Source organism: Typopeltis vanoorti, chromosome 23, assembly GCF_054136105.1.
Source record: "Typopeltis vanoorti isolate ZY-2024b chromosome 23, IOZ_Tvanoo_1.0, whole genome shotgun sequence".
Lineage (NCBI taxonomy): Eukaryota > Metazoa > Arthropoda > Arachnida > Uropygi > Thelyphonidae > Typopeltis > Typopeltis vanoorti.
The window spans coordinates 32,807,625-32,835,359 of record NC_143571.1 but is presented as its reverse complement, the minus strand read 5'-3'; the positions used below and the strand labels follow the sequence as shown (position 1 = coordinate 32,835,359).

General features: G+C 35.7%; 1 protein-coding gene and 1 non-coding gene across 2 annotated transcripts in view; both read right to left on the bottom strand.

Moving 5' to 3' along the window:
• Nucleotides 1-27,735, bottom strand: part of LOC150093745 (dynamin-1-like) — a 124,190-nt gene that overhangs the window by 16,371 nt on the left and 80,084 nt on the right. Inside the window, exons 12-15 of the mRNA XM_090412968.1 lie at nt 18,292-18,372; nt 16,576-16,649; nt 5,180-5,276; nt 1,599-1,739 (exon numbers count right to left, since the gene is read on the bottom strand). Of these exons, the coding sequence (XP_090269094.1) occupies nt 1,599-1,739; nt 5,180-5,276; nt 16,576-16,649; nt 18,292-18,372 (393 nt within the window). The remainder of the gene's footprint in view (nt 1-1,598; nt 1,740-5,179; nt 5,277-16,575; nt 16,650-18,291; nt 18,373-27,735) is intronic.
• Nucleotides 20,002-20,085, bottom strand: TRNAL-UAA (transfer RNA leucine (anticodon UAA)). Its single transcript has one exon. It is a non-coding gene; the product is annotated as a tRNA-Leu (tRNA).

Here is a 27,735-nt window from a genome sequence, read left to right as displayed (position 1 = left end):
TTTGATGCTATGACCAAATCCAAAACTCCTGAACCTCTTGTTCCCTCTATTACATGTTGCCTAAAACATTTGCCCCTCAGTAATTCTAGAAATTCCATTCCTTATTGCTACATGCATCTTCCTCTCCCCAATTTATACTGCTGTAGTTAAAATCTCCCAGAACAATCATTCTTCTTGCACTTGCCAAGCTCAACTGTCTAAACATCTCCTTGGCGCCACCCTCTGTGCAATACAGTAACGAGGGTATGAAGTACCTGTGGCAAGTGTCTAACTTGCGCCCCCCCGTAACCCAAAAATGACAAAAATTTTGAAAAATTTAAATGTAACAAATTAAATTTTACTAAATGCAATATGTTAAATACTTACTATTAACCCCATCAAAATGAGTTGCAGTGTATTGCAGAATTTGTGTGTCTAAAGCGGCGTATTGCTGAAATTTAAAAATACAATATATAATAGCGGACTTTTATATCTATTTATTTATTTTTATTTTTTACTTTTTTTGCGCCCCAAACCTAGTTGCGCCCATGGCAGGTGCCTCTTTCGCCATGCCCTTGTTACAGCACTGCATCTGTGCTCCTTGTTTTGTAGTAACACCCCACTAAATATTCTGTCTTGTTCATTCGTCTACATCACACTATATGCTTTCATATTCATTAATGTCACTGCCTTCTAAAGCTTCCACTTTTAGAGGACATAAGTCGTCAATTATCATAAGCAGTACTCCACCACCACGCTTTCCCTTCCTATCCTGCTGAAAAATGCCGTACCCTGCTACTTCTATTCCTGTTATTAAATAATTTTCTGTCAACTACATCTCAGTGATCCCAATAATCTTTGGCCAGGCTGATACTATCAGCGCCACCAATTCCTGTCCTTTATTCCGGATACTCCTGGCATTGGTGTAAAGCATAAAAACGTCACTGTTTCTATAACCAGCATTATCCCCTCTAGACTCCACTGGGCTAATCATTACCTGATGTCGTCCCCCTTCTCCCAAGTACCCATTCCCACAAGAGGCCCCCCCCTGCTATCATCCACCCTGGGCATTCTAGTTTCCCTGTGCTGACACACCGACTCTTTCAGAACAGCAATCTCTCAAGATGCCTACGTCCTTCCTCATTCACATGCAAGCGGTCTCTCGCATACAATTCCTTTCTATCCTCAACCGCCCTCCAAGAATCCACATATTCCAATCTTCTCTTCTGACACATTCTAGCTATTATGTAAGTATAGAATAATACTGTGCATACAATATTTCAACTTATAATATTCTTTACATAGACTTTTTTTGTCATGGGCTTGGGACCCTTCCTACAATTTCATATATTATGTCCATGAAAATTGAATTTTGAGTTCCAAGAGTTATATTTTTTAGTGCAATCCACTGTAACTTGAGACTTTGCTGTATTCCAAATCATATGTGATAGTGGAATTCTGTATAAATTACCCTTAAATTAATCTCTAAACACACTGTGAATTGCTACATAATATCACTAATACATCAAGCAACATAACTAAAGCATATTTCCATATTTTGTCAATTAGTTACTCGGTGATGATTTAAAAAAGTTAGCAAAAATATTTCAGTGGCTTACCTCTTTTATTAGAAAGCAATAAATATATTTTAAGGTAACATCAGATACTGTCTTCTTTACCAAAATCATGTAAGCATTTACCAAGTTGTCTAATTTTGATACACTATTGTTATTTACATCAGGACGAGTCTTCATTTCATGCTAGAAAAAAAAAAAAAGACGTACTTCATAATTACTTTGAAAATATACTACAAAGCATATTTTCTTCATAATTGAAGAATACAGGGTGTTCGGGATAAATTTGACATATTTATAATTAATTATATTTTTCCGTAAGTTACATGTATTAACACACACTTCTCTTCATTTAAAAGTTTGGACCCTTCTTCATTCATATACAAGATGTCAGAAAGGATGGATAGCTGGAACCCACCTGAATCATGGAAGAGAATAACTTGTATCATGATGATTCGTGCCCGCCATCAAAATAAGGATATTACGACTGCTGCCCAATGCTCCCTGAATACAGTAAAAACAATCAGGCATGAACTAGAGACTTGCAATGGTGACTACGAGGATGTAGCAAGAAGAAAGATCCCTAGCAGACAATCTGATTGCGTTCGTACAGCAGAATTCCTCGCAAATCTGCAGGAACAGGTGTTGAAGAACCCTGGCATTGGAATTCGGGCTTTGTTTGTGGAGTTGCTAACTGTAGTCAAGCCCTGGATAACAAGGGCTTGACTACAGTTAGCCAATGGTAGGCCGTATGTATGGCAGCAGGATTCGGCCCCTTGCCACACCTCTGGGAAAAGTCAAAAATGGTTGTCTGAAAATTTCTACGACTTCACCAGTCCAAATGTTTGGCCTCCAAACTCCCCAGACCTTAACCCCATGGATTATTTTGTATGGGGCGCAGTTGAAAAAGACACCAATCGCACTTCCAGTAATACAAAAGCCCAGTTAATGGATAAAATTAAAACAGTTTTTGCGGCCCTTCCCAGGGAGACTGTAGCATCAGCTTGTTCGAGGTTCCGAAGCAGAATTGAAGCTGTGATCGATGCTAATGGTGGTTATTTTGAGTAAATCTTGTTGATAGTATTGTAATTAACTCTGCCTGTAATGTTTTTTTGTCAATTCATTAAATTTAATAGATACAAAGAAGATTTTCTTTTTCCTTACGAAACTGTCAAATTTATCCCGAACACCCTGTATATGCTTTGTAGCATATTTTCTTCAATTTCATGTTATTTATTTATTATTATTTTTTATAGCAGTCCTATTAATGACATATTGAAAACTTGTAATACACCACAAGCAAGTTAACTATTAAATAAGCCATTAAATAAGAATCTAGAGATCAAATATAGCTATTCAGTCTTCAACTTTTCATACTGGATCAGGCTATTCTTTCAAGTTATTCAGTCTTCAACTTTTCATACTGGATCAATATATATATATATATATATATATATACACACACACACACATATAACATTTCCAGCATGTCGTAAGATTATTACCAAATGCATAAATATGTTAATATCTTTTAGTGCATGTATCATGAAAATGTAGAAGAGAAGCGGAAAAGCAATTCTTTGTTTGAATCTTTGCACAGGTGATTCCATAAAGAAATACATGTTAGTTCTATTGCACAAAGGAGATACTGGGATAGATGAAACTAATTATAGACTAATCAGTATCTCTGGAATAGTGACTTAGGTTCTGGAGAAGCTGGCTGGGGTTCATATGCAGAAACAGATTGAACCAGATATGATCCTCGGTATAGAGCACAACACCAATATGTTAATGTGACAAATCCTGCTCATGGCAGGATTCGAACCTGCAGCCTTTTGGCTGGAGAGTGGATACACTAACCACTTGGCCAACCAGGCTGACATCTATAACCATAATTAAAATTATCCATAATAATCACATTTTTCCTAATTGCTTGGCTAATTTGCTTATATAAGTTTACTGTCACTGCCCTCCACATTATCAGGTCTATAGCAACATTCAACTAAGTATTTATTTCTATTCACCTTTACCTCACACTATACTGCCAATATCCTCCCCCCCCCAATATTTCTACAATCAACAGCACTCCCACTCCTCCCTTTTTGCATCATCATCATCATCATCATCACCCTTTTTGCCTCCACAAAAAACATCATACTGACTCTTTTCCTGTTGGGATGTTGATCCAACCAAGTGTCACTTCTTCCCAAATTTTTGGGTGAATAAACTCAATCGACACAACAATTTCAATCTTCTTATTTCTGATACTTCTGGTATTTGAATAAAAAACATAACAGTTTTCATTTCTGTGTCTATAACAAGATCCACTGATACCACTTATTAGATGCGACTCCTCCATGCTTTTCCCCAGCCATTCCTCTCTTTCCTATTACCCATCCCAGAACCATTTCCGGACCCAAATGACCCTCCCCTCCACATCTCAGGTCTTCCCCCATTCATTTCTTGTGACCTCTCTCATGCTGTGTAAGCAAACTTCTGTTTGCTTACACTACGAAAAACATGGATGAAAAACACTCTTGTTAAGTGTAACATAACTTCCCATACAACATAAAAACTTTCAATCAATAACATATTAAAAATTCATTCACTTTCTGTGCACTCATCATTTTTACTTCACATTCCTTGGCTCATCTCCTCTTACAAATTCCAGATATAAAGGGTGGAAACAAGAATGAGGAACTAATATCAATAACTAACTAACAATAGTTTCTCATTCTTGTCTCTTCTAATTTTTCTATACTTGGGAAGATTTCTCTCTTGAGATCCAATAAGATCTTCTCAATGCCTTCTATGGTTCATGAGTACCACGTGAGGAAGTAATCTCATTATGCTCTTTAAAATGATGTGCTAAGAAATTGTTTTCCAAATATGGATATGGAAAACATATTCCAATCCATTTTACCTAAATGAAATCACATAGCAGCTAAACCTAACTTTTCTTGCAACACACTTCAATGTTCACCTTTCAGTAATTCATATTTCTCCTAGTTGGACAAATGTGAGGCTTTTTTTTTTTTTTTTTTTTTTTTTTTACAACTTGCATATTTTTGGAAAGGACTTCTATCTTTATATCTGGATTAGTCTGTAAGCAAATCCTAACTTCAGTCTGCATTGCAAGTGTAATAATTTTTGTTCTGTACTGTAACTTGAAGCTACCAACTGAAAGCTGTTAGCAGAATTTTGTACTGTATATACAAGAAACCAAACTTACAAACATAATGCATTCATTGAAATTTATTCATAAGTTCAGTGTTTGTAAGTTGAGTTTATTTTTACCATAAGATATATTGTTCAACTTACTAATGTATTGGTGAACTTCAGGTATCATAAAATGTTCGCAAACACAGGATTCTGTGTTCATTAAACAAATTGGGATTGCAATTTATTAGCCTTTGTGGTGTTCATTCATAGGTAGCAGTTTGCCTGATCCATCAAATTTTGACCTGTCGTAAATAATTTTCCACATATAAACTCTATGTCATTTTATTTTTCACAGACTCTCTGAAATTTAGTGCCACACTCTATTATAATTTAATAAATTTTAATTTAATAAATTTTAGCCATGTCCTAATATAAGAATTTAGAAAAAGTAAAAAACACAATACCGAAACATCTTCCCTTTCAACTGTATCTAGTTCTTGTTCACTGATGATGCTATCACGATCTGATTCATCTATATTATCAGCACGAGGTTCTGATTTCCTATATAGAAAGAAAGAAAAAAAACATAGAATGTGGTAGCATTAAACATCTTTTAACTTTTTTTGAAGAGACTACTTTTGAGAGTACTGAAACAATGTTTTATAACTGATTTAGTTTCCCCTGCTCCACATCAGGAGGAGGAAAATTGCCCTATTACACTATCTCCATATGCAGCCATCTCTGCTATCCACCCATGGCTCTGACTACAATAGGAGTTCTAAAGTGAAAAGAGAGATTGAAAACATCTTTAAATGCTACATGGATGTCTACAATCAGAAAATGAAAACTGCAAGTCAGGTTTCCATTGAAAATCAGCTTTCAATCCCATATGAGCCTTTAACTTCAGCATGCAAGCTAAAGAAGAGATGTAATTGAGATATATTAATCTTGAAAATAAAGAACTACTTTAATTTTTATTTGTTTTATATGTACTGAATATTTTATTTACTGCTCTAATGCCTTAATGTGTATGCAAAATAATTGCACTGTTGATTCATCTTGAAAGATCAGTCTCGCTCATTTGGGCAACCTCTATTATCTCATGTTATAAGCCTTCCATCTTACGCATATTCGATATATGTGGTGATTCTCCAGAATGCCGTCCCCCCCATATAATGAGAGTTACCTGTACTATTCATTTCTGGTATAACTAGGGAAAGAGTGAGAGAGTAATCCTAACCACAGTACAAAATCTAAAATTAACACAAATAAGATGATGTAAAAGTAATGCATATCAGTGAAAAGAAAAATGAAAACTAAAATTTTGAAGAATTCTGAAAGTTGTCTAACATCAATGTTAGACAACTTTCAGACATAAGAACTGTGAATGTATACATAGTGACATTGGATTAAAAGTGAAAGAATTTAAAAACAACAACCAAATCTTAGAAACAGAGTGACAAATTCTGAAGAATACACTGACTGACCATGATAGAGTTATCTGCAAGAACAGAATAATGACTCCACAGAGTTAAACAATACATGAAATTAAAGAAATCTCAAGGAATAGAGAGAAAAATGAAGGAAAACTATATATAAAAGTGCCTAAATAAATGTGATAGGAAGATTTTGAAAAAAAATATCACGAAAGTGGATGCCTCCATGGAGATGAGGCCATCCATGAAAATTGGGCAAGAGTGTGATTAGCAAGGGTGTTAGAACTAGGTTTTATGCTTGGAGAGTGGTGAATGAGTGGAATAAGCTGCCAGTGTCTGTTGTGGGTGCCATGACTGTGAGTGAGTTCAAAGGAAAATATGATAGATACTGTGTGGATGCTGAATAGTTGGTTTGGACATGATGTTTAGGGCATCCCTCGATGAGTCTAAGGACTCCTTGGAGTTGCCCGTAGTAATAATAATAATAATTTTAGAGGCTACTAAGAAAGATTAGAAATGTAGGAAAGAAAACTACGAAGGGAATCAAAGATCATAAAGGTGATATAAAAACTAAAGAAAATTATATTCTGAATTGCTAGATTAATTACTCTGAATAATCAAAAATGAGGTAACACGTGACAGAGTTGAAAATATCCAGGAAGAATGCAGTCAGGAGTACATATCAGTACAGCAGACAGAAAAGTCATTCAATATTTGAAATGTGGAAAGACAACTGGAGATGATATTTGACATGTAATGTTGAAATGTAGTGGCATGAAAGTTTTGTGTAGTCTCTGTAGCTTATTAAGAGGATACCATACTGTTTGCCTTACAGATGGAAAGACCTGGGTTCAAATCATGTCACTAACATGAAGAATATATATATATATATTTTGAATTCACTTGGAACTAGGCTGAAAATTCACTCGTCACTTGTTTCTTCTCCAATAACTTGTCTATAGAGAATGGGCAAGTGGATTGTCTGGAGCTGAGTGACGAGTGAATTTTCAGCCTAGTTCCAAATGAATTCAAAATATATAACAGGTTGCTGGTGTCACGAGTGAACATAGCAGTAGATGTGAGCTGTGCTAAAAAAAATGTTTTTAAATAGTATATAGTGTGGCTTTACTGTAAACTGTGGTTTATTTTTTTCAGTCTGGATACAAGTGTTCTTCAGTAGTGTTAGTTGTTGGAATTTTTGTTTGTCTATATTGAACAAATATTCTTTGAACAAGAATATTTATTCAAACAAGTATTCATGTAAGAACAAACAAACAAGAATACTTGTTTGTTCTTACTACTTCTGCTTCTGAAAATGGTGCCTGTAAAGAAGTGTATATCAGTTGCACAGAAAGCTTCAGCATGAAGATCGAGTTCTGCCTTGGATTTTTCCCAGTGAATGTATTGCAAAAATTGCTTCATGTATGCACTGAAAAATGTGAAAGGTTGGACTGTTAGGGTAAACGATCACATAGATATGTGTATTCAGGCCTGGATAAATGAGGCTGAAGAAAGGCAACCAAACTTTAGTCTAGAGTCTTAAATGCCCAAGTGGACTAAATTAGGTGGTCTTGGCTGTTGGGCTAAAGATCTGAGGATGATGATTCCGAAATCTGGGGCAGTTTCTTGCACCATACAATGATTTGCTGAAACCTATCTAACAGCCATTCACTATCCAACTCACTAGTCTATCATCCAATGCTATCTGCTTCATTTTTAGCAATCAGCTTGTGGTGTGGCAATCTATCAAAAGCCTTTGCAAAATTTAAGTATACAACTCTATTGCATCTTTGCTGTCCAATACATTCATTACCTTGTTATAGTACATAATCAAGTTAGGAAAACATGACTCACCTTTAACAAACCCATGCTGATAAGCACAAAGAATGTCACTGTTATAACTTATTTTTGTATCCTATCTCTCACCAACCTCTAAAATACCTTAACCACAACTCCAGATATACAGATCAGTCTATAATTTGATGTCTTGGCCTTATCACCACCTTTGTGAAGTGGAACAATTTTACCTTCCTTCCACTTCTTTGGAACTTGTGCTGTTGCAAGATTCATGTTAAACAGATAGGCCAAGGCTGATGGCAACTCCTTGGAACATTCCCTTAAGACATGTAGTGATATGTCATCAAGTCCTATCTCTCATTTGTTCACCCAAGGACAGCATCCCTCCTTTATCACATCCAGGAGTCTACGAAGTATCCTGCTCGTGTGATCAAGCTTGCTACAGTTAAACAAGAAGAACTGTGGACATTCTCATCAGTGAACATAAAAGATACATCCGGCACTATCACTATGGCAAGTTCGGGCCTAGCAGACCATGCTTTGGATACCCCTGCACACAGGATCAACCGGAAGAAAACAAAAGTACCGCACAGAAGCTTTTACAAGTCAGAGAGATTGTTCTTAGAAGCAACAGAAGCCTTGAAACATACTCCAAATCTCAACAAATATGGTTGTATGAATTTGCCTAAGATTTGGGAGATATAACTAGTACCTATTTTCTCTCTCTAGATCTTAGGACTTTAGTCTTTGTGTTGTTGCTACAGTTTTTTATTTTATTTTTTTGTTTTTATTTATTTATTATTTTTTTTTTATTTTTAGATAGAGGTTGCCTAATTAGGACTTTAGTCTTTGTGTTGTTGCTACAATTTTGTTAAACTAGTCCCTTTGTTAGACCATGTTGTAGTCTCGCATACTGTGACAAACTGTATTTTTGTGCTCTGAAGATGCTGGTTATAACACTAGTGAAATATCAGCAATAAGTCAATAAATAATTATTTACTTATAATTCTGTGTTCTGATATATACTATCAAAATTAAACAACATGACATATAGTTTATTTAACTCATCATATACCTCTTGCTTGCTCACTATTGTCTTCTCTCATTTCATTCTCTACTGACGCTGGAACACTCTGATGAACTGCTAACTGAACACCTCGATTATGTCCTATGCAATAGTCACCAATCTCCCACTTCCATCCATTAACAGCATCTTACCATAATCATTCTTCCTTCTACTTGCCACATATTGAAAAATGTCATGAGGGTTTTTCTTGGCCTGATCTGCTAATTTCTTCTCATACTGCACTTTTGTTGTCCTTACCAAATGAGTCACTCTCCTGGCCTGCTCTTTATACTCTTCATACAACTGATTATTACCATTATTCATTCTGTGCTGCCTCCAAAGTGTCTTCTTCTTCCAGATTTCATGCTTAGTCATCTACCGTTCATTTTACACCTACCTTATTCGTTATTTGACCTTCAGAATACATTCACACATCAATACTGTTATGTCTGTCTTTGTCAGTTACAAAGCAGCATTTATTTCCTTACTGCTCAACTCCTCGTTGCATACTATAGTTCCAAGCTGTCTTCTAAGCTTGACATAATCACCAGCCTTGTAGTTCCACATATATCCCTTCCTCACAGAAGTCTTCATATGGCTAGTCACAGTCCATGTAACCACTTCATGATCAATCTCACCAACTGGAGGGAAGTGCAACACACCACTCACAATTATATCCTCTGATGAAATGATCAGATCCAAAACTCTCGATCCTCATGTGCTCTCCTTTACATACTGCCTGAGATAGTTGTCTCTCAAGAACTCGACTAATTTATTTTCCTTATTCCTAAATGCCATCTCTTCATTGCAATCTATACTATCCCCCCCATAATAGTCATCCTTTTCCTGTTTACTAACCCAAGTTGCTTATACGTTTCTTTGTCATCACCCTCCACATTCCTTGAACTATACCAACATTTAACTAAATATCTCTTCCTGTCAATCTCCACTGCACACCACACTTCCTCAAAACCACTGACACTATTTTATGTGGACATAATTCCCCTGCTATCATCAGCAACACTCCTCCTCCTCCCTTCTTATCCTTTTTATCCTCACGAAAAATGCTGTATCCTTCCATTTCTATTCTACTTAGGATATCAACTTCATTCAACTATGTTTTACTTATTCCAATGATTTTGGGATGGGGGGGGGGGGGAGAGTAAACTCAATCAGTGAAACAATTTCACTTCCTTTATTTCTGATACTCCTGGCATTTGCAAATAAACACAACAGCTCACTTTTAGGTCTATTACCACTCTTACCCAACCCACCACACCCGCTCTTGCTCCATCACCTTTACTACTGCTTATCACATATATCTGCTCAGTCTCAACTACCTCACTTGCATCCCAATCTATTCCATTTCTATGCTGATCATCCCCATACATATATTCACTACTACTCTGAGTATCCACTCTCCCTATGGCATGTCTCTCTGTTCACTCCCCCCCCCCCCCAATTTCCCTGTGCCTGTTGCATTCCCATTTTTTCTCTCTTCATCTCTCACACTACTACTGTTTCTGTTGCCAAGCATAGTCTCTTCCATACCAACTCTCCTGATCATTCACTTCACCTCTTCCTTCCAATCTCTTGCTTGCATTATACACTGCACTTTAATCTAGCACCAGTTTCTCCAGTTCACTCACTCCAAAGCCATTCAAATGCAATCTGTCACGTCTGTATAATTCCATTCTTCCTTCAAATAGATGCCATACATCCACAAACTGCACTCTCTTCTCCTCACACAGTTCTGTCAGCATGCCATTTGTGATTCTAGCTCTTCATCTCCACTCATTATTATCATACACTGGCAACACACAACAGCATTTTCGACTATATTGCTATCTTTCACTCTCATCAATAACCTGATATCTGCCCTTACATTCTCCTTATATCCACTTAAATTGTTTGTCCCCACAACCACCACTAATTCTCTTGCTCATTTCCTCCTCATGTCTAGAGCATGAATTAACTTGCCCATTCTCCCTATAATCCATAAGGTCTGCTATCGTGGATAGCAGACCTTATGGATTCTCTCATTAACCAATTCTCTAACAATGGAATCTCCATATTCTCAGATCATTCATAGCCTCATTTAACCTTTTTTCGTTCATCCTATTCTTTCGCATATTTTCATTTGTTTCTACTAAATGTCTAATATCACTCCATATCATCTGGGGAAAGGGTGATTTTTTGGTGCCTCCGTAGTGCAATTGGAAGAACAGTGGAACACTGCACCCTTCAATTGGAAAAGACACTGGGTTCAATTCTCATGATTACAAGGGGAATTCATATATGGGCTTTTTCAATTGAAGGTGAGTTAGCCAATCCATATGGAGGTAGCAGGGTTTTTTCTCTTGGAAACTTGGGTTTTTCATCCTGTGTACAAACAAATCAAATTTCAGAACACATTACTGCGGATTACTGCTCTTGGTCTAGTTTTCTCTGTTGCCGAATATTGCTCACCATTGTGGCTAAATAGCACACATGTTAAACTTGTTGATAGCTAACTAAATAATACGAGACTGATTTCTGACACAATTAAATCAACGCCCACACACTGGCTTCCAGCTCTTAGTAACATTGTTCCACTGAATCTGCACAGGACTAAGGCTCTCTTACAGAAGTATAAGAAAATCTTGGAGAACACAGCCCTACCAATACATTTAGATCTCCCAGACGACGATTGAGATCAAGACATCCACCACTACAATTAGCCCAACTACTACTACATTCTAACTTTGACTTGAAGCAAAAGTGGCAAGAACAGTGGGAGAGCCATACAGACGATATCACAAAATTTTCTCTCAATGAATTACAAGAAAGTTTTGATGCTTGCTCACACCTACCACGACAATCCTGGACTCAGCTTAATAGAATATGAACTGGTCATGGTGTATGTGCAGACATGCTTTTTAAATGGGGTAAACGACCATCCCCACATTGTGATTGTGGAGCTCAGAGACAAACTGTGAACCATATTGTGATTCAGTGTTATCTCAGAGCATATTCAGGAGACAAATTGGACTTTTTAAGTGCTACACCCAAAGCTATGAACTATCTGACCAATATGGATGTAACCTTTTAATTTTATTGGTTTTTAAAATGACTTTTGACTTTTAATTTTATATGTTATTAAAGTGTATTGTACTGCATGTTTTGATATTCATGCCATACGAATAAGTAAATAAATAAATTCAGAACACATCCGGTTTACAGGCAAAAAATACTGTTGTTGATGGGTGGTAGAGGGTAGTAGTAGTGTTGTGAGTAGGAGAATTAAGTAATAGTGGAGAGAGAGATGGATTTAGAGAAATAGGATAGAATAGAGTGCCCTCCCGCAATAAGTCCTTGTACTCCCTGGAGGTGACACATGAATATCTGTTTCATCAAATCTTGCATTCAAACAATTTCACTCTATTGCTCCTGTAGACTCAATGTTCTGCTGCACCTTACTTCTTTTACTCTCTTATCACTTACTTTTTGCTTCTTCATTCTTGTGTTCTTTCACTCCTTTTGGGACTGGTGCTGTTGCAAGATTCTTCTTAAACAGATAGGCCACAGTTTATGCTAACTCCTTGGAACATTCCCTTAAGAAACTAGGTCATGAAGTCCTATTGCCAAACTGAACTTTCCACATTAATGACACTCAGAACTTGCTGACCATGCTTTGCACCACAGGATATGCTGGAAGAAGGCCAATATATTCCACCACAGCAAATACAAATATGACAGGCTATTCCTGGAACTTCCTCAGCCCTGAGAAACTTTCCAAACCACAACAAATTTGGGTGCATGAAACTGCTCCAAATTATGTAATCACTCATCCTCAGATCTTCAGCTCAATGGCCAAGACCATTCAATTTAGCCCACTAGGTGGTGGTGGTGGAAAGCCAACCAACTTTGGTTGCCTTTCTTCAGCTTCATTTATCCAGTGTTGGTGCATGCATGCGCATATCATTATTCTGTCTTCCCTGATGATAGCAATTTGACTTTGCCAAAATATCGTAAGTATAATTAAACTTATTGAAATCAGCATTCAGCATATGTTGTAATTTCCTCACCAATAATAGCTATTCATGGGTGGAAGTCACACAAACAATAAATAAATGAGCTTATCTGAGATGGTATGGTCATTTTAACAGGATGAAAGATTACCAAAATGATTGCTTGAATGAAAAATATAAGAATTGAATCAAATCAGAGATCAAACTAATACAGACCAGTTTTAAAGATAGCTGGCAGCAGGAAACTAGTTATGAAACAGTGGGTTGGATTATCATAATATCAGATACAACCTTGAGATTATATACCAGATCATGATCATGACAATGATATTTCTATTTTAGTTTTTAAAAAGACTTTCAAAACTAAAAATTAACTTTGGCATTAATTTTCTCAGAAAATCTTTCATGCCTGAAAAAATATTTATGTTGCTGAAACCACTCGTTTATACCAATTTTTAACAGTTTCACTATTACTGCAATAATGGTGAAACAGCTGGCTTGGCTTGGCTGAGGGGAAAGCACATGCTTTCCTCAACCAGCAGACATGAGTTTGAAGCTCATTATATGCATGGATGTTTGTGAATGCCTCTATAGCTGGGTGAAGAATTTCATTACCAAGTGTGAGATCACCACCTTTTTGGAGGCCTGAAGTTCCACATTTGTTCTCTAGAGCAGGGTTTCCTGATTATTTAGCCTGTCTACAGCACTTAGCAGGATAGGTTTGCAATTTCATGGATAGAAAACACACACACACACACACACACACACACACACACACACACACACACACACACACACACACACACACACACACACACACACACACACACACACACACACACACACAGAATAATAATAATAATAACCAGTTGTCCTTGATGATAAAATAAGAATATGAAGAGAAATAAACTTAAGGTATTAGCTTTTTTTAAATCCTACTTAAATAAGCAACACAGTATCACAGTCCTCTCTAGTTTATAAGGTTCTGTAAAAGTTTATATATCAGTGGTCAGAACATCACTAAGACATGTCAACCTAGTTAGGGACTATTTACATTATCAAAAGCTTCTACAAATAGTCCAGACACATTTTTAAATATATATATAGTAATTTGTAGTAAAAAATAGTCACAAAACATTAAATGAAAAATGTAAAAATTATGTATGATGTGTGTGTGTGTGTGTGTGTGTGTGTGTGTGTGTGTGTGTGTGTGTGTGTGTGTGTGTGTGTGTGTGTGTGTGTGTGTGTAAAATTCTTCTTATATGACCCCCCCCCTCCAAAAAAAAATATATATATATATATGTATACCAGGGTGGTCTGAAAAGTTCTTGGCCTCGACCATAGATGGCAATAATATTGGCAAGATTTTTTTTTCTAAGTTGGTACATCTGTAAAAAGCATTCATGTGAAATTGCAAGTCATTCTATCAAGTAGTTTGTTTTACACAGCTGTCTGAAGCACGATACTCAATTTTATCCCTTGAAATGGATAAAATTGAGTATCGTACAGTTATAAATTTCTTTGTAAAAAGGCTTAATACCAAAATCAATTCATTCGAAGTTCATAAAAGTTTATGGGCGCACTTCTACTTCATTTTCAACAATTAAGAAATGGGCTGCCAAGTTTAAACATAGCTATACTAGCCTTGAAGATGATCCACGTGAAGGACGTCCAAAAAAGTGTAACACCACCAGAAATCATTGATCAAGTGCATGATATGGTATTGGATGACCAGCGAGTCAAAGTGCATGAAATTGCTGAGACTATAGGCATTTCAAAAGAATGTGTAGGAACATTTTGCATGAAGAATTACAAATGACAAAGTTTTGCACAAGATGGGCGCCGCACTTGCTCACAGCAGATCAAAAACGCACTCACATGAAAATCTCTGAACAGTGCTTGGAGCATTTTAACAAGAATAAAACTGATTTGTGCATTGATTTATTACCATGGATGAGACTTGGATTCATTACACACCATAATCCAAACAGCAGTCAAAACAGTGGACAGAAGCCGGTTGTTCAGCGCCAAAGAAGACAAAGTCGCTTCCATCAGCAGGAAAGGTTATGACATCGGTGTTTTGGAATGCTAAAGGCATTTTATTTATTAATTATCTTGAAAAGGGTAAAACAGTAACAGGGGAATATTATTCTGATCTTTTAACCAGAATAGACGAAAAAATTCGTGAGAAAAGACCGGGTTTGCAGAAGAAAAAATTAACTTTCATCAGGACAATGCACCTGCCCATAAAGATGTTTTGGCAATGGGAAAATTAAGGGATCTGCACTATGAATTGTTGGGACATCCATCCTATTCCCCAGATTTGGCTTCCTCTGACTTCTATCCCTTCCCTAAAACCTCTTCCTTGCTGGTCAGCGTTTTTCTTCGAATCAAGATTGCAGCTGTAGAGGGGTATTTTGCAGATCTTACTGCGAACCACTACAGGGATGGGATAATGGCTGAAGCATCGCTGGAATAAATATATTATTTATTCCAGCGATGTCTTAAGGGAGATTAAGTTGAAAAATAAAAATAATTTTGAAATCATAAATTCGGTTTTTCATTGTTAGGCCGAAAACTTTTCAGACCACCCCCGTGTATATATATGTGTGTGTGTGTGTGTATGTATGAAGATTGATTTACTCGGTTGTTATACATTTTTAAAAAAGACTGAATGACTAGAACTGAGAGAAATGAAAACAAAGTTTATTAGTACTACACAACAAGTTTCAGCTTGTATCAGCCTTCATCAGGTGCACATTAAAAAAGAAGAAATAACCAGTAAAAAACATGGAGGAACTGTAAACAGCATGGAAAATTAGTGTATATATATTTCAACGTTGAAGCCTGCATATTGAAAACTGTTCCCTCGTTGGCTTGGCTTCATTGTTGGGTGAATGCATGCGTATAGCATCTTGTGAATGCCAGTATTTGACCACAGCACAATGACAGTCTGAAAGGTTGTAACTCCGGTTGTTGTTGAGATGTGGGGGGGGGGTTGAGAATGATTTCCTTTGATTCTATTATATTCCTTTCTAATTCATCATTGATGACATTCACGAGATGCTATACACATGCATACGCCCAACAATGAAGTCAACGAGGGAACAGTTTTGAATGCGCAGACTTCAACGTTGAAATATATATACACTAATTTTCCGTGTTGTTTGCAGTTATTTCCTCCATGTTTTTTACTGGTTATTTTTTTTTTCTTTTTTAATGTGCACCTGACGAAGGCTGATACAAGCTGAAACTAGTTGTGTAGTACTAATAAACTGTTTTCATTTCTCTCGGTTCTAGTCATTCAATCTTTTTATAAAAATATATATATAAAAAAAAATATATATATATATATATATATAAATATATAATTTCTGTAATATTGCTTTACATTACAGAAATTAGAATAACAATTTTTATAATGTAAGGAATCTTAGATAGTAATTTTAATGCAAACCATATTCAACAAGTTTGATTTATAGTCCATGTAATTATTATTCATATCAATTTATTTTTTAAATATGAAAACTAATAATAAAATATCACATTACCGAGCAGAACTAAAATCGAGATTCCGAACATTGAAAAAAGACATTTCAGCTTGAATATAATTCTTCAAATGAGCCTGGTAAATAGCAACAGAAAACATGATTAAATTAACCAAACGGATAGATTTTGACTGTATATGCAAGAGTGAAAAAATTAATATTCTATTTATGTGAAACATTAAAACAGCAACATTATTAAAAAGATAAAAAAATAATTAAATGTTTTTAACATTAAAGATGGTTTCTATATTCTTTTTCTAAAATATTCATGGTATTTATTAATTAATAAATCAAGTATCAAAGGAGTACTTAATAATCAGAGCTGGTTTGCCAAGAACATTTTGATATAAGGGAAAGAAATAAAGAAAGTTGATTGAGGTTATGAACTTGCATATCATCTCAGAATTTTTTTTCATTAGCTCTTGAATTTATATTAGTTTCTTCATTAGCCCAGGAAATAGATGAAGCTACAGATTTAGGGATAGTGGTACAAAATGACTGTACATTTTGTTTCTTCCCATAGTTCTTCTAATTCTCTTCTTGTCTTCTCCAAACTTTTTAATTTCTTTCCAACTTTAACTGCTTCATTTATAGGATTTAAATAAAATCTGATACCGTCCTTTTGTTTCTTCTTAGCCCTTAATTTCAATTTAACTTCAGCTATTTATAATTCAAGATCTATCCCACAGTCTGCACCAGATAGTGTTTTCACTGCTTGGATAGCACTCCACCACCTTTTGCTGGCAACAATATAATATATCTGATTTCTGTATTATCCATTAAGTGAAGTCCATGTGTACAATCTTCTTTTATGTTGTTGGAAGCAAGTGTTTGCAATTAAGCAACTGTTCACAACACAAAACTCCAACATCCTTCCTCCTGATTCATTCCTCAGTCCTAAACCAAATTTTCATTTTCCAGTGATGCCTCATTCTTTCACAATGCTGGAGTACATTGCTCATTATAATAGATGTGCTGCTGGTTGAGTAGGCCTCCCACAATGAGTCTATTGAATATTGAATACATGGAGGTTACTGAAATAATAATAATATGTTTGCAACTTAATTTATAGATGTTATTCTCTTTTAATGTATATTTTTTTGTATTTCACTTTTTTCTCTTTTCATGTTATCCACCTGATGAAGTCTTCTAAAACAGTGCTTCCCAAACTGTGGGCCACGGTCCCCCTTGGGGCTGTACTTTTGTTGAGGGGGCCGTGAAATAATGAAAACAAATTTAAAATGTTTTAAGACTAAGAAGATTTTTTTTAATCTTAAAATAAACATTTAATTTTTATTATTTCTTTTTTGTTCTTTTTTATATTTTAATGGAAAAAATCACACATTGGTGTTGGTTCACAAATTTTGCTTCTTGTGTATTTCGGTGATTAATGAATATTAGTAAATATATGCTTGTTCATATAAGTTTAATTTCAAAAGGTATTGATAAGAAACACAAAAAAATTACAAATGCAAAATCTTGAATATAAAATGTATTGAATATAAATACAATAAATATTATAATAATATGTCTATATTACGATTTTTTTTTCGATGGGGTGAAATATTTTAATTTTTCCAAAGGGGCCTTGGCATCCATAAGTTTGGGAAGCACTGTTCTAAAAAGACAATATATATATATATATATACATATATATATATATTTATTTATTTATTTATATATATAAAATATATAGAGGAAAAATATTAAAATACTAACTTTAGTTACTTTCTCTTGTTCTTTTATAACTGTATCCACTGTAAAAATCATTTCATGATGTAAATGACTATAGGACTTTATCTGAAAAAAAAAAAAATACAATAAATGTTGAAATTTGATTCATGATGTTTAAACTTTTCCTTTTCATTTTTACAAATTTTATATAGTAACACAGGTATCATGCATTATATCCAGCAAAACACAATGCCTGCCAGAAAATCAGTACCACTCAACTTTCACATAAGTCAAGCCAATTAATAACAGTTTAGATTTAATGTGATGTGAGTTCTATGTCAGAAATACTTTGAACCCATTCATGTAACCATGAGACTCTCTAGATCATCAATGATAAGGTTACTTGGACACAAATACAACTATGAAAAATTCTCAATTGGGCTGAAATCTGGACATTGAGATGTCCAGATTTCAACCTAACATCAAGTAGTGTCTTCAGGATTGAAATAGAATCATATTGAGTACACATGAGCGGAAATTTGTTGCTTAAATAAATCTAAATTATTTTGTTGTTCTTTCAGAAATAGCAATAATATCACTCCTATATTATTATTATTATTATTACCCAAGACCCCATGGAGTCAAAGACTCATCTGGGAGGTCCTTTTATCACACACACACAGCTCATCATACTGTGCCTTAAACATGCTCAAATTCTCTGCAGACACCACACTCTCAGGCAAGGCATTCCAATCATTCACAACTCTGCATGAAAAAAACCTTCTCCTCACTCCCCTTTATAGAGTTTCTAGGGATGACCTCTGGTTCTTCCCAGATCTCCCACTATTTTCTATAGAACATCTCCAGCATTGATCCTATAACAACCCCTTACCAACTTATAGGTCTCTATTGCATCTCCCCTCTTCCTCCTGTCCACCAGACTCTGCAAATTGCATCTTCTCAATATTTCCTCATACTCGACATTCCTGAGTCAGTCACCTCCGGACCCTTTACAACATCTCTTAGTCCTTCTGAAAACCAGGTGACCAAATCTGGGCACAATAGTCCACGTGTGGCCTAATAAAAGTCTTACACAATGGAACAAGAATCTCCCTACTTTTACAAGTCAGTGTCCTCCTCATCATTCCTAGAAGCCTTTGTGTTGTCTTCACAATTTTGGCTATGTGTCCCTTAAATTTCAGATCCTTATCCACTGTCAACCCCAGATCTCTTATTTCCTCCACCTCCGACATTATATCCTCGCCAAGCATAAATTCTGCATCCCATCTTTGTTTTCCAAATTTTAAAACCTTACATTTTGCAACATTGAACTCGCATCCCCATTCCCATGCCCAATCACTCAATTTATTCAAGTCTTCTTGTAACACAACATCTCTACTCTTCATGATTCATCTCAACTTTGCATCATCCATAAACAACTGAATATCTTCATCCAAATCTTCACTAATATCATTAACCACGTTGCTGTCAATATGGATAAAATACATCACTCCTCTACACTTCGTATCCATCATATATTTTAATGTAATATCAATGGTATTGCAATTTTAATATGCTGTTCGCATCCATGGTAACCTGGACGTATATATATATATATATATATATATATCAAACACCACTAATGCTTTCACAGACAATCATAAACATCCATGCCCTCGGCGGGATTTGAACTCGCAGCCTTTTGGTTGGAGAGCAGATATGCTGACCACTCGGCCAACCACGCCGGCAAAAAATTGCCAGAAGTAGGGTTCGAACCCATGCCCTCTTACGAGGACCAGACCTTAAGTCTGGTGCCTTAGACCACTCGGCCATCCTGACTGCTCAAACTGCTGACTGACTATGCTATATGATATATGGTAAGTTATATGATACAAGTTATATTCTGAGCAGAAGCCATTAGAATTAAAGATATTACCTTATCTTACTAACCTAAGGAAGAATTGGCATGTAACTGAGTGAATAGTGACATAATGACTCTTATAGTGGACCGATGGTAATGTGATCAGAACAATATCAATTTAACCTTTTTGCACTGAAAGGAGACATCTAACAATATGAAATTCATGATGTGTAGGAAAAAAACCTGTGACATTTCCATAAATGAAGAAAGAGCATGTGACTGCAGCAAAAAGTTAGTGTTACTACAGGCTGGGAATGTGGTGGATGGAGACAAGAAATTGTGTCTTAGTGAGCAAGAGAAGAATGATCATTATTGGTGATTTTAATTATAGCAATGTTTATTGGAATGAAGATAGATATAGTATCAGGGAATGAGGAGTATGAATTTCTTGGAACAACTATCTCAGAAAATATGTAATGGAGGGCACACAAGGAATGAGAGTCTTAAATCTTGTTATGTCATAAGAGGATGCAAATTATTATGAATGGAGTGTCTAATCTTCCTTCAGTTAGTGAGAGTGGATGATTACCTAGATTGTAGCCAGTCATATGAGAATGTCTCTGAATGAGGGATATATGTGGAACAGTGCCAGTGGTTATGAAAAGTTTAGGAGATACTGGGAGCCATAGCATAGAAAGAGGAGTTGAGTGAAAAGAAGACAGATGCTGCTTGAGCATTGTTCAAGAGCAGTTTAACAGCAGCAATGTCTGAGTGTATTCCAAAGATGAAATGGCTATATAAGGTAGGAGTAGAAATGGATAAATGAAGGGATTAAACATGAAATCTGGAAGAAGGCACTGTGGAGGCAACATAAGATGAATGTTAGCAGTAATCAGCTGCATGAAGTGTTGTCAGTTGGTAAAGGCAGCAAAAGCAGAGTATGAGCAGAGAGTAGGCAAACAAGCCAAGAAAAAACCTAGTGAGTTTTGATTGGCAAGTAGAAGAAAGAATAACTATGAATGGAATGATGTTAGTGGATGACAATAGCAGACTGGTAACCTCTTCAGAGGATATAATTAAAGTATTCAGTGTGCAGTTTTTCAGTGTATTTCATTCTAATGAATGCAACATCTTGAGAAGCTTGAGTGTGGAAGATATGATGGAGGAGGGACTAATAGTCAGCAAGTATGAAGTATATGAAGAATTAAGTAAATCTGATGCTAAGAAGGGCAGCAGGACTTGACAACACATCACTATGTATCTTGAAGCCTTGGCACACCTGTTTAACATGAGTCTTGCAACAGGAAAAGTCTCAAAGAAGTGGAAAGTGGGTCAAATTTTGTAAAAAATCATTAACTATTCAGTGTCCTTCTCAAAATTGCAGCAATCCTCTGTGTTACCTTTACCACCTTTGCAATATGTTCCCTAAACTTCAGGTTTCTATCAATCATCAACCCCAGATCTCTTGTCTCCCCTACTTCCTCCAGTATAACTCCTCCCATAGAGTATGTAGCATCCCATCGATGTTTCCCAAACCTCAAGACCTTACATTTTGCTGCATTAAACTGACATCCCCATTCATTTGCCCATCTATCTAGCTTATTTAAATCCTCTTGCAGGGCTACCACATCTGCACTATTACTAATAAACCTTCCCAGCTTCGCATCATCCGCAAACAACTGAATAGATAAGAGGGTTATCATTCCGTTGTATAAGTCTCTCATCAGACCACACTTGGACTATTGTTCTCAGATTTGGTCCCCAGGATTTGAAGGGGATAAATTAACTGTGGAAAGGATACAAAGACGGATGACAAAGATGGTTTCAGGACTGTACAAGGATAGTTATGAGGATCGGCTGAGGGAATGTGGACTGCAGAGTTTGGTGGATAGAAGAAGGAGAGGTGATACGATTGAGACTTTTAAACTGTTGAGAGGTGGTTACAGGGTTGACACTGGGGAGTTCTTTTGCTTGGTTGAACAGCGGGAAGGAGTGATGACAAGAGGTCATCCCTGGAAGTTACGAAAGGAAACTGTGAGCAAGAGGGTAAGGAGTGGTTTCTTTGTGTAGAGAGTGGTTGAACCGTGGAATGCATTGCCTGATGGAGTGGTGGGGGCGAGAACGGTCAATGAGTTTAAAGAGTGGTATGATAGACTTTGTGTTTCTTAGGGGGGACCTCCCCTCGATGAGTCTTGACAGACTTTATGTTCTTAGGAAGGACCTCCCACGATGAGTCTTTTGACTCCATGGAGGCCTGAATAATAATAATAATAAATTAAACTTGCCAAAAAATTATATTCTTGTTTAATCCTTTATCTTAGTGTAAGCAAAGAAAATTTGCATATGAAATAACTTTACAACTAGGCTACTTGTATATAGAGTCTGATGACTATGTCAATTGCCTTAGTACCCTTAGTAATGCAAAACATGCTTCCTTTGGGACATATATAATGCTATGCATTATGGATGGGCATCTATATCCAAACAGGTTTTGACCTTTATTGGGGTTCTTCTCCAAAAACTCTGAGTGATCTACAAGATCACCTAAAATCTCATTGAGTGATCTGAAAGGATCACTTGTTACTCCTGATATGAATCACTCTGGGAAAGGAAACTCAGCTATGTCTCCACTCTGTAACAGGAAAAAACCTACCATTGAGCAGAACTGCTCTATGACCCAGGAAGCAAGCCTGCTATCAGTGGAAGTCAGACCCAGAAGAAATACAAGGTTGAATTAATGCATAAGTCATATATTTCCCATATACAACTAGTAAAAAGGTGTATCATCCTATTATTAAAATACTTTGGATCAAAGAGAGTTGTAGAAATTTTTTTATCTTATACACCTTAAAACCATCTGGATAATGGCCCTCCCATAATGCTTATGCATGTTTGGAAGGAGGTGTGCTTTGGTTTATGAGATATTAAGGCAATTGATGTGATGTTTAATTTAATCTGTAACCAAGTGAAAAAAATTTCTCCAGTTAACCATACCAGCATATATATGCAATGGAAAGAATCATTAATGATACTAGTATATACATGGGCAGCGCTCACTTTGCATAGTAGTGCAAGACCATAAAAATTAATAATCAATGGGAAAAATTGTTCCATGACCTTTAACAATTTTTGTCAAAATGTTGAAAACTCTCTTACTGTTAGTATAAGTGTATAGGGAGATGAAAAAAAAAATAGTAAAACTAATATTTATTTAGTATACTTAATTTAAAACATTAGAAGTGTTGAGAATTCAAGTGTTTAATTTCTTTGTAAAAAACTTATCAACAGTAGTTTGAACTTTCCTTGCTTTCTTGTTATATAACTTAGTACATAGCAAGCATATTTTCTATCCTTTGGTGAATTATCTTGCTCCTTTCTAAGTTTGGATCAGTTTCCAACCTTTTATCCTCTGCACTTTTAATGTCGTGAAAAATCTCTGAGAGTTCCTTTAATGTGAAGTTTCTTGCTGGCATCACTTCCTCTTGAACATCTTCATCCTTTTCATCACAACCACTTTCCTCATTTATGTCGATAAGTTAGCCTTCACTAACTTCCTCTGGTTGAATATCTAAAGTCTCTTGAATGGCAGCAGTGTTGACATTCTAACGGTTAGCTATTTCTTCTATAACTCCATATAAGCACAGTGCAGTAAAAGTTTTTGCCATACTGCACATATAATACTCGCTGTTATTTCCTGCCATGATGCTCGAACGTTTTCAATGATTTCAGTCACATGCTTTGTCATATTTCTTCCAAAACTCAGCTAAAGAAAATTCAGGATCTCCATTTGTAGCATCAACAGCTTGTCTGAAAGTCTATATAAGATAATAAATAATATAATAATAGGCTTTAAAAGTTGAAATAACTCCTTGATCCATTGGCTGAATTAATGAAGTTGCCTTTGGTGGTAAAAAAGGTAAATTTTCACATTTTGATTCAAGTACACAAGAGAATCAGAGTGTCTTGGAGCATTATCCAACAGCAGTTGTGGATAAGCATAGGTTATAATTTAAAGTCATCCTCTGCATAGCCTCCTAATAAATAGTTAATCTATATTTAACTACTTTATAGCCACTTCACAATCTTACATCTTTACATCGTAAAAGAGTTCTTGAGGGTTTGCCTTCCAAAAAAGACTTACAGAGGAAGAGTCCTTTTCAGGTTACACAAAGCCTGTCTCATCAACATTAAATATTTGACAATTCTCATAACCATTTGCCTTGACTAATTCTTGGAATCTGGGTGAAAATTTCACAGCAGCATCTTTATTTGTACTAGCAGCTTCACCAGATGGCTTAACATTAATCAATTCATGCTGATTTGTGAAACAATGAAACCAGTCTTTACTGTCAGTAAAAGATTCTTCAGTCTCATTGTAATAACAATTTTCTTTCAATGCAGCAAATAATTTCAATGCTTTAGCCTCAATGCTAGCAAAACTGATTGGGATTTTTTTTTATTATAGTCCTCCATCCAAAGTAGAAGTAAACACTCCATTTCAACCATAACCAGCTTTTTGTTCCTACTGCAATTTAAACTAAAAGACGTTGAAGCGACTGTACTTTGTTTTTTATATTCTTTAGACTCTTTTCAATATGACTTGTACTGTAGCTGCATGTGGATCTGTGTCTCATCCTATGTTTGCTTTGCTGTCGTAATTTTCAAATCTAATCACATCAGTGGCGGCCGGTGAAAATATTAAGTGGGGGTGCTGCATATACAAAATAAAAAGAAATTCTTTTTTTCCTAATCAGTAACCAATTTATTAATATCTAAATTTACATATTAAAAAATTGCTTTATTAAAAATATTTCACCCTCACCACGAACAAACACCAATAATAAAAGTTTCATATCTCACAGAAATAATGCATGCATGCATACATTTTATCTATAAGCGACACTGCCCAAATGAGCAGTGTCGGAATCAGTTATAACATGCAATGAGAAGCGTAAATGAATATTGGCGAGTCTAGCTGCAATTGGCGTGATAATTCTCACACTGCATTAGATCGCAGTGCATTTGTTTCGTGTAACGATACGAAACAAATGCACTGCGATCTAACTGGCATCACCATTTGCCTTACTTAAAATATAATTCTTTCCATATTTTCAACAGTGACACTCGTCATAATTCAGTATCTATAATAAATAAATAATTATATGCTATTTCAACAAAATAAAATAAGATTTACAAAAAATAGTTCATCCTCACCACGAACACGCACCAATAATAAAAGTTTTGTATCTCACAGAAATAACGCACGCAAGCATACGATACACTGCCCAAAACAGCAGTGTCGGAATCACTTGTAATGTGCAATGAGAAACGCAAACGAATATCAGCGAGTCTAGCTGCAATTGTCTGAATATGATAATTCTGACACTGCATTAGATCGCAGTGCATTTGTTTCATAATCTAAAGCATTAATCGAACAATTTCAATTATTAACTATTCAATCGATGTCAAAACCCATAACCTTTAACATGTTGTATTGCATTTATATAATGTTGTAAGCATTGTTATTATTTATAAACACAAACAAAATTTCATTTTTTCCTTGGGGTGCTGCAGTGTCACAGTGCTTATGTATGAGCTGCCACTGAATCACATCCAATTTCACTTCCAGCATTATCGCTTTTTATTTCTTTGCTGCACTTTCATCATTTTTGGCCAACTCCCTCTTTCGATTATCCATTTTTGTGAAATGTCACATGTGCTTATCAATGGGAGACAAGGAGGCAACCCAACTACATGCTTTGCTGTCTGTGTGTGAAATGAATTACATATGCACAGTGATCAATCATCAATAGATTTTGAAAGAAGTGATGGGATTGGTCACTGATAATGATGTATATCTGTTATGTAGCGATTTCCAGACTGAAGAGCAAGCAGCAGAGTTTATACTTTAAGCAATTACTCGCAGTTAACATACAATGGTAACTGAAATTTGTGCATATTGAAACCATGCAAAGTGGGGACTGCCTGTATGTGTGTGTGTGTGTATATACACGCACACTTTATATGTGTGTGTGTATATATACATATATAAAAAGAAACAAAACATACATGAGACTAAAAGGAAGGACTAAAAGAAAGAAAACATATATGAAATTACAAAGAAAGAGAGAGATACATCTCCTATCCACATACTACAAAATTTTATCCAATATTATAATGAAAAGAATTTCTCATTCATTGAAGAAAAAATCTGAATAGCAATCAGGTTTCTGAAAAAAAAGAAAAAAAAAAGAGATTCACAACTGAAAAGATTTTTACAGGCAAATTTTAGACTTTTTTTATTTTTTAAGCATATGCTTTCAATAATAGAGAATGCTTTCAGGGAGTATTAAATGAGCTCAGGATATTATTATTATTATTACCCCAAGACCTCATGGAGTCACAGACTCATCTGGGAGGTCCTTTTATCACGCACACACACAGCTCATCATACCATGTCTTAAACATGCTCGAACTCCTTGCAGACACCACACTCTCAGGCAAGGCATTCCAATCATTCACAACTTTGCATGAAAAAAACCTGCTTCTCACTCCCCTACTCACACCCTCTTTATACAGTTTCCAGGGATGACCTCTGGTTCTCCCCTATCTCCCACTATTTTATGTAGAACTTCTCCAGCACCAACTTGTAGGTCTCTACAGTCAACCCTCCTATAACGCGATTAATTCGTACCGCGTTATATGGAAACCGTGTTATAAGAAACTCAGATTTAACATGCAAACCAGGTTAATTCATGCCGTGTTACATGGAAACCGTGCTATAAGAAACTCAGAATTAGTAAGAATCAGATTGATTCGTACCGCGTTATATGGGAACCACCCTTTAAACGATTTAAAATTTGGATTTTGTCGTCAAGAGATATAAACTTTCTTTTTAACTGTTTTCTTGTTTCTTTTGTGTCTGACATTATGCAAACCTGGGGTTAACAATTATTTTATTATTATTATATGACAACAAATAAAAAATATTACCTACAGTATTGTGTAATGTTGTCCAATTATGATAACACAAATTAAGCGAGCAAAAGGCACTTTATTGAACACTAATCGTGATATGTACGTCTGCACGGATTTACAGACAATTTCCTACTAAGTTGCACTTAAAATTGATGACAAAGTGGGTAGTTGCAACAGCAAAAGTTCGGCAGGGCTATTGGATAAAAAAATTCACACAAATACGCAACAGCCAATCATACAGTCTATTTTAAGCATTAAAACAGAGCACTGTGAACAATCTCGCATCGTTTCTTCGCTTATAGGGGAATTCCCTGATAACTGAAATTGGAAAATGGTGATGTACCTTCACCAAAAAGAAGGGAATTCCCCATTAATTTCAACTGTAAAAATTTAACACATAGATAAATTCAAGCTATAGAGAATCTTCTTAAACCAATTAAGTTGATGGAATGTTGTTGAATGGAAACCGCGTCATAAGAGTACCGCGTCATAGGAGGGCTGTCGCAATTTTGGCTCCGCGTTATATGGAAACCGTGTTATAAGAGTACCGCGTTATAGGAGGGTTGACTGTATATATCTCCCCTCTTCCTCATGTCCACCAGGCTCTGCAAATTCATCTTCTCAATCTTTCCTCATACTCGACATTCCAG